At 32.1% G+C, this 8,512-nt stretch overlaps 1 protein-coding gene across 1 annotated transcript; it reads right to left on the bottom strand.

The window, feature by feature from the left end:
* Positions 1–1,822: 1,822 nt before the first annotated feature.
* On the bottom strand, positions 1,823–6,722 carry LOC129233008 (high mobility group-T protein-like; the record flags this gene model as incomplete). The annotated part of the gene is made up of 2 exons (XM_054867088.1): positions 1,823–2,041; positions 6,592–6,722. Coding segments are annotated over 2 exons (244 nt in total), but the record flags the coding sequence as incomplete, so codon positions are not given.
* Between the last annotated feature and the right edge of the window lie 1,790 nt (positions 6,723–8,512).

Below are 8,512 nucleotides of genomic sequence, written 5' to 3'. Positions count from 1 at the left end.
TCATCTCCGACTCCTTTATCCCAAAATGAGATTGACTCCGACACTATGGTTTTAACTGCGAAATAATTATTGTTGACATGGCTTGTTTTTATTTTCACGCTAAAGTTTTAATTAAGGTATTCAATTTTCGGCGAAAAAACTCGAAGTCATTTATGTTTCTACGTAAGTTGACATTTTTGTTTTTATTTATTTTGACAAGTGCATTAACTCATTAAAAAAATTTTTTGATATAATGTATTTTAATGAGCTTATTAATTTTAATTATTATTTTTTGTTTTGAAAGCCGTTAAAGATTTTTTTAAATGGAAAAAATTGTATTAGCTGCTTTGTTTAAAAGGTGCTGCTATTTTATTTCTTCGTTTTTTTTTACACATCTAATTTTTTTAGATGAGCGAAGAATATTTTATTCCTAGAAATCAGCTTAAAAAAATATGTTTGAAACAATTTGCTATTTTAGCTATTTTTGAGAATATTGATCAAGTACTAGAAAGTAGTATGGGTATACGGGAAAGTAGGCTCGTATAGTTCTAGACGGAACTTGTTACTTTTACGTTGGTCCATCTCACTCAGCTTCTAACTTTTTCAAAAAGACCGATATCAGTCAAAACACTGAAACACTCAAGATTGACATGTTTTTAAAAAAGGAGCACAAAACTGCTTTTAATAAAACAAAAAGTTAAGTACGAAAATTAACACTTCAAAACTCATAATACAAATAATCACTAAAGAATAATGATTGCTAGAGAAACAAAACTAATTACGTCAATCGAATTTTAGTTCTTGGACTAGGATCCTGTACAATTCTAGTAAGCTTTAACAGATTTTTTTACATTACACTCGCTATTTTCAGCCTCAATTTTTATTAAAAAAAAACAGAAATCCATCAAAAGACTGAAAACTTCCCCTGTTCACACTGGACTGTTCTCAGAGTGAAGGATTTGCTCTCAAATGAAAATTTATGAACAAAAGATTTCCCTGTACCTCAACGGGTTTATGAGAAAAAGGCCAAATGTCGAGAATAGTTTTTTTATTTCCTGGTTTGTTCCAGATTTCATAGTAGAAATTAAAACTTATTTCATTTAAAATTAATTTTTTCCCAGCGACTTAATAAAAATTCTAGCATAAATCCAGCATGCAAAAAAAAAGTGCAGTTAATTGGAACACACTTTAAATTCTTAAAAATTGGTTTGATATGCATTAGCAGATAAAGAGCAGATACACACTAAGTTATTGTCTGGGCGGTCATTCCAAGCTCGTCAGCTTGCGAGATCCTCTCATGTGATCAGTTGTGATGTAGAAATGTTGCAAAGTAGTATTCTAATCTACTCAAACTTAGCTTGCAGCTAGGTTCGAGTAGATTAGAATGCTACTTTGCAACTTTTTACGTCACAACCGATCACATGAGCGAGAATTTCGATCTCGCAAGCTGACGAGCTTGGAACGACTGCCCTGGTCTGTAATAATTTTTCATCTAAGATCCAATATTGATACATAAAAACCATGAAAATAATTTCTTCTAAACAATAAATATGTCTTATTGTAAATTAAATGAATATCTCACAGAATATCCTAAAGAAAAAATACTTGAACTACCTGCAAATTGAACGTATTTAGATTTTTTAGTAACACCAAAATATTTCAATGACCTAGAATTACTTTATTTTAAGTCTCAAATGCTTAAAATGACCAGATCCACATCATATACCTTTCTGTGCTTGCTTACACAATTTAAATAAACACAAAACATTACCCTGCACTTCGGAAAGTGAAAAGCCAGAACTTCTGCATGGAATGTCAAATGCCAAAAAAACAAAAATACATCTTTAACGAAGGAATGTATGCCTACTGGCACTACATAAAAACTTTATTTAAAAAAAGAATGTCCATATGATGGAGTTAACAATGAATAGTAAAAATCAAATTAAAAATCATTCGTCATCGTCGTCGTCATCATCGTCGTCATCTTCGTCGTCATCGTCCTCGACAACTTTTGGCTCTAACTTCATTTTCTTGGCAGCAGGTTTTTTAGCTTTTTTATTCCCTGAAAAGAGGACATGCAATTCAGGAATTTTTGCGTTCGAGAAAATAAATCAACATTCCAATTTGACATCTTGAACTACAAATACAAAAAATATGAGCACAACTTTTGAAGATATGAGACACCAACAGAAGTTGACAGGGTTCGTACTCAATTTCAGAAATAAAATGAAGGAGTTATGAAGGAGTAAAATGAGATTTTGAAGGAGTACTAATGGAGTGTCATTAAATGATGTCACTTTTTTTCCAATATATTTGACCATCTTCACTTTTTATTACAAAGTGTCACACTTCACCCCAAACTCCTCCTCTTGTCACGTCATATTTTTTACAAACATATTGTTACAATAACTGTGTGATGTCACTTTTTGTCACCCTCTCTTCCCGTTGTCACAATTTAATTAGCCCATCTCCTTCTCAAAACATGACATCACTTGTGGATGACAGTTAACTAAACAATTATTTTTTTAACACAATCACTTAATATAACACATCTACTTACGTATTTTTAGATATTTAAATAATAATTTGACAACCTGACTTTTGCTGCTGAGAGTGTGGTGGAGAGGAAAAACCATGGGTGCAAGTTTGGTGATGTGTTCAAGATGGAAAATATTTTCAGCCCCCCCCCCCCCCCACATGCGGGCTTAAGGAAAAATTTGCATGTATAAATGTTGTAGATTTTAACAATGCCAGTTTTGGAATCTGTTTGATTTAAATTTTAAGCCTTAAAATTGTAATATTTAAGTGATTTGACATCACAGTTCCAAAAAGTCTAAAATCCGGCAATAAAAGGGGGGAGGGGGGTCTGGGGGTCTCCCCCATAAATGTTTTCAAATTGAAGTCCAAAAAAACGCTATGGTAGGCCATTTTGGTAAAGTTCAGGGAAAGGAGGGGTTCAGGGACTCTTACATCAATTATTTCACAGGGTGGCGACAGGATCTGTGAAAAAAAGTTCCCTGACTTTTCCCTGATTAAGTTCACCAAATTTCCCTGATTTACATTACATTACCAATGATAATGGTTTTCTTTCTTTGCTCTACTTGAAATCCATTGTATGTTTGTATAAAATGCAGTATTTTAAACGTTTTAAGTTGTGTAAAGTTGTTGAACTAAGGATATGTTTTAAAAAGATGCTACTTTTTTAATAAAATGGTTAAAAAAACATGAAGTCAATGTTTTGAGGAAAAAAACCTACAAAACAGCATATTAAATTTTTCTACATGGAAAGATTGTAGAAAATTTAAAAAAAATGCTTTACTTCCAGAAACCACTTAGCATAAGAATTTTAAGAAACTATTAAAATTACTCTTAAAAACATCTGTGTATTTATGATAGAACTAAAAAGTAATTGAAATTATTTTGAACTAAGTTTTCAAGCAGTATAATAATTGTTGCAAGAAAAACAAGTAATAGCGAAAGAATAGAAGTAATGTTGTTATTCTTGTATAACTAATTGACATATTTATGCAAAATAGATGAAACCATTTGACATCCATTCATGGGGAGCTTTTCTCTAATCAAGAACATAGGTTTTAATGAATGAATACAGCATTTTAACAATAAAAAAACAAAGATATTTACTTAAGTACACAAGTTAACTCTATTTCAAATGATTTCAGTATGTAAAGAAAAAAAATCTTAGATTGTTTTTGTAACAAACTTCGGAATGCAAGAAGGAAAAAAAAGCAAGTAGTTAATTTCAAAATATATAAAAGAAGAATACAACTTGGTTATAAAATTAAAGAATCACTTAAGTCTGAAGAAAAGAAAGCCTTCATAATCTGCGGTGACAACAAATAATATAATGGCAAAAAACAAAGTTTTTTTATTGAAAGTTCAATTTCAGCAATTTAAATAAACACACAAAGAAGTAGTAACTTTTGAGCTTTTATAGTATTAATTCAAAAACCAAAGATTTCTTGAAATCGTGATTACAATACGCGAAGTAATTATACTTCGAGACAATGGAATAAAGGCAAAGGAGCTAAGACATTAATGAAGGCTTCCTCTTTGCCTGTATGGCTGTGTATTTTACGTAGCATTGAAAGCGTAAAAAGAAATTTCAAACTAGGTAAAATAAACAACCTAACAGACACAGAAGCAATCTTAGGAAGTTCATCCTGTGGTTAATAAGTAAGATTCAATACTTTGGCGTTGAGGAAAAAAGATGCACAAGTATGCGGCAGTGTATAATCGCACCTCATTAATTTTAACTTAAGTCATTTAAGTATAGCCTCAAATAGTTTTTAATACATCAGCTACAAAACATCATGTTAAAACACCAAAACCATCTCTCATAAATTCACCAAAGATTGCCTAAATTAGTGTTTTTAAGTCTCCAGTCTTCGATTTTTTTTAAAACCTCCCCCTCCCCGCTTTTACACCATTAAAGACAGCCTAAAACTTTGACATTCAAATTTTTAAGGGTTTGCAGAGGAGAAATATTGAACCACTCCTAGCTTCAAAAATATTTTCAATTCAGTTTTTTGATATTTTATACTGTAACCCGTGAGTAACCCCCCACCCTGCCTTAGATTGTCCAAGATATCAACGTTTTAAAACCAACGTTTTAATTTGCGAGCTGATTACCCTCTTTGCAAGAGCAGCGTTTTTTCGCAAACTCGTGCTCCGTTATTTTTCTTCTTACCTTTCTCTCCCTTCCCCCCCCCCCAATATTCCCAGTCTAGCGAGTGTTAGATTCAATGACAGAATTTAGTGTTTCCTCAAGTCTTTGTCAAAAATGCAGGAACGGTTGCCCATCAGTGTTTCCAACCAGCAACTCCTTGGTCAATGCAGTGAGTTGGAAATAACAGAGCTACACCTAAAAAAAAGTGAAACGGTGCAAGTCGAAAAGCCACTCCTCCAAAAGCATGTTGCAAACAAAACGAGCCCATTGCAGAAAACCAAGAGAATGTCGATGTAAATTCGCGGTTATGGAACGGTCCAGTAATATTAAAGCATATTTTTCAAACACTCAATTTTTCTTTTTTCATTAAAAACTAAAAGAAAGTCATTGAATTTCTTTCCGTCCCGACCTCCGTCTCGGAAATTTTGTCAAGACGGAAATCCGTCCTGAGACGGAAGGTCTTGAATTTAAATTAATGATTTAAAAAATTCAACTGATTTAAATCAGGTTGATGGGAAATTTTGACGAAATCTTACATTGTAACATTTGATTATCGTACATACTATATCACTTCTACTTTTTATAATGTACATTTATTGTAACACTAGAAGTATCCGCACAGCGATGCCCTTGCTAAAAAATTTAATGGAAGTCCGATGAATTAAAAAAAATTGACGCCCCCTCATCCTCTGATCTGAAATAATCATTTTTCTTTGCATAAAATGCCTACACACCATTTCAAAAAAAAACTATTAAAAACTAAAAGAAAGTCGTCGAATTTTTCCGTCCCGACCTCAGTCTCGGAAATTTTGTCAAGACGGAAATCCGTCCGGAGACGGAAGGTCTTGCACCCATGAGAGTCACTGTAACCTATCAAAAACCAGAACTAACGCTTTGGTAAATTTAGAATCTACTTTGAAACTATCTAAAAAATTCTCTTCTCAAAAATTTCCCCTGAAAGGAAGTATCAGTAAACCAAGACCTCTACTTTTATACTCTACTACTACCCAGAAGAAAAAATCCAGGATTTTTTTTTAATCCAGAAGAATTGAACACAAAAAAAAAAAAAAAACAGGACACCTACGCTCTTTACATTTAACAAGATAAAATTAGTTATGAATTTTATATAAACTGAACTTACTTTTCTATGTACTTTCGAATGTATTCTCAAAACACATGTTTGTAATAGTTATTTCTATCTTGCACTTCAAATGCTTTTTTATTTTGACAATTTTTTGCGTATTTCTATCAGTTTTTCCAATTGTCATTCAACTGTTAATTTTACACAGGATCTGATCTTCGTTGGACATAAATTGGCTCATTTTTTTAGCAAATTGATACAGAAAACATTAAAAACTGGAGAAAAATTCCAAGTGGAAATTAACTTCTTCCGAAGAAAATGGGGGGAAAACCTCGAAATTTCCAGCGAGCTGAGGTTTTACGATCATTCTCAGTCTTGCATAATATAGACGAACGCACAAAGGGCGTTCGCAGAAAACTTTTCGCTGAATAAAGAATATTGTTTTTAAACTGCTAACGTTTATAAAAATAAAAAAAATTTTAAAGCAATTTTTAAAAAATTCCCCATTTCTCTTTAAACCTTTCTTCAAAAGCCTTTTCAAGTACATGTGTGAAAAAAAATAATGGTTTTGACAGTTTTCTTCAGTTGGTAAAAAAATAAGCACAAGCTATCTTATTGTAAACGATATAAAGCACTTTTTTTCTCTTTCATATTTGAATATAAAGTTAATTCTTTATTAAAGGGTGAGCTAGGCAAAATAATTATTTGCAGAAAATTTTCCTGTTAGGATCTGTGTTATTTTATCTAAGTGATTCTCATTTCTAGTCTAGCACTCTAAATTCAACAGAAAAGGAAATAACATAACACAAAACAGATTCAAAAAATGTAGATTAAAAAATCATACTTTTTGGAGATTTTTCCTTGGAAGCAGATGCGTACACAACAAAAACTTTTTGCCCCTCTATCGTGAGGTTCTGATTGGCTTCAAAGTCTTGGGCAGCAAGCTGTTCAGTAGCATAGTAAGCATGAGCGGTCCTGAAAGAGATTAATTGAATAAGCTATTGAATGATACAAAGAAGTTTTTAAAAACATGTTGATTCATTCAAACACATGCTTGTCAACATCTTACCGAGCTGTGATACCTTTTTTTGCAAAAAACAAATTAATTATTCAGGGGCCAATCCAGGATTTTTTTCTCGCTACCTATTTTTGTGAAAGTATTGCATCATTCTATTTTTGTGAAAGTTTTTTTTTTATCAGCATTGTTTTTGTGAAATTTTAGAGGCATCCTCATTTTTGTAAAAGAGAATTAGAACAAGTGAAATTTTAGTTCGAAAAAGTGTAAATGTCATCTAGTATTATTTTAACAGGTTTTGTTTTTTTTTTGGGGGGGGGGGAGCTAAAAACCTAAGAAGTACGAAAAATACCATCGTAATTTCAGCTTAATGGTCTATGTACTGTGTACAATATAGGAAATTATGAGAAAAACGGTTCCTCAAAACAGATGTTGAAAGATTGCGATAATATTGCTGAATACACTTTGGCGAGAGTTAAAAATTAGTTAAAATACTACAAAAAGGTTTCTGTGTAAGAGATTGTTCATATAAACCTGCTTAGAATTTCATGAGTAAATTTTGTTTTAAACAGAGAAACAAATTTTCTATTTTAAAATGCAAATTTTTGTGAAATTTTCGATGTTTTTGCGAAGTTACCGATTTTATTACTTTATTTTTGTGAAAGTACCGATTTTCAAAACAAGATTTTTGCGAAGGTACCGAAAAACGGTAGCAAAATCAGCCTGTATTGGGCCCTGTTATTTCACACAAAATAATGGAATGAGAAAACCAACAATATGCTCAACACTATATCCCTGATCAGTGGTGCACAACCTAAGCTTGCAAGCCTTTGTGGTTTGTAGTTCTTTTCAATAGTTAAAAACTTTTTAACAATGAAATGCAGGGTTTGAAATAGAGCACGGAATTGCACAAAACGCACACAAAATCGGTAAATCCCGCGAAATTCAAACGTCCGTGCGGGATTTCCCCCTTTGTAGATTCTTAAACTCTATAACGAACCCCATACCGCAATTGCGGAGAAGAAAAAAAATTTCAAAATCCATTTTCATTTTGGAAAGACTGAAAAAATTTAATAAAGCGTTCATCAATTCAAAGCAATTTAAGTTACATTGACGAATTCCAATCCGCCGACATCAACCGATTCCGATCGGCCGGTCGAAATGCGATCCGAAAGCTACTGGAAAAGACAGTCCGTTTTTGAAATGGTCTATTTAAAAAAATAATTGAGTACTTAGTTGTAAAATATTTTATTAAAAATTAAATAAAATTGCAAAATTACTGAATTTTTTGAAAATGTGGGGTTGATATTACACGAACAAGGGCCAAACCAGGATATCTTTCTCGCTACCTATTTTTGTGAAAGTATTGCATCATTCTATTTTTGTGAATTTTTTTTTTATCAGCATTGCTTTTGTGAAATTTTAGAGGCATCCTAATTTTTGTAAAAGAGAAGAACAAGCGAAATTTTAGTTTGAAAAGTATAAATGTCATCTAATATTATTTTCGACAGGTTTCGTTTTTTTTTTTTGGGAGGGGGGGAGCTAAAAACCTAAGAAGTATAAAAAATACCATCGTAACTTCAGCTTAATGGGCTATGTACTGTGTACAATATTGGAAATTATGAGAAAAAAGGTTCCCAAAGCATGTTAAAAGATTGCGATAATATTGCATAAATACACTTTGGCGAAAAACAGCTAAAAATGAGTTAAAATACCACAAAAAGGTTGCTATTTAAGCGATTGTTCATAT

Source organism: Uloborus diversus, unplaced genomic scaffold (genome assembly GCF_026930045.1).
Source record: "Uloborus diversus isolate 005 unplaced genomic scaffold, Udiv.v.3.1 scaffold_15, whole genome shotgun sequence".
Classification (NCBI taxonomy): domain Eukaryota; kingdom Metazoa; phylum Arthropoda; class Arachnida; order Araneae; family Uloboridae; genus Uloborus; species Uloborus diversus.
This window is presented reverse-complemented; position numbering and strand designations above follow the sequence as displayed.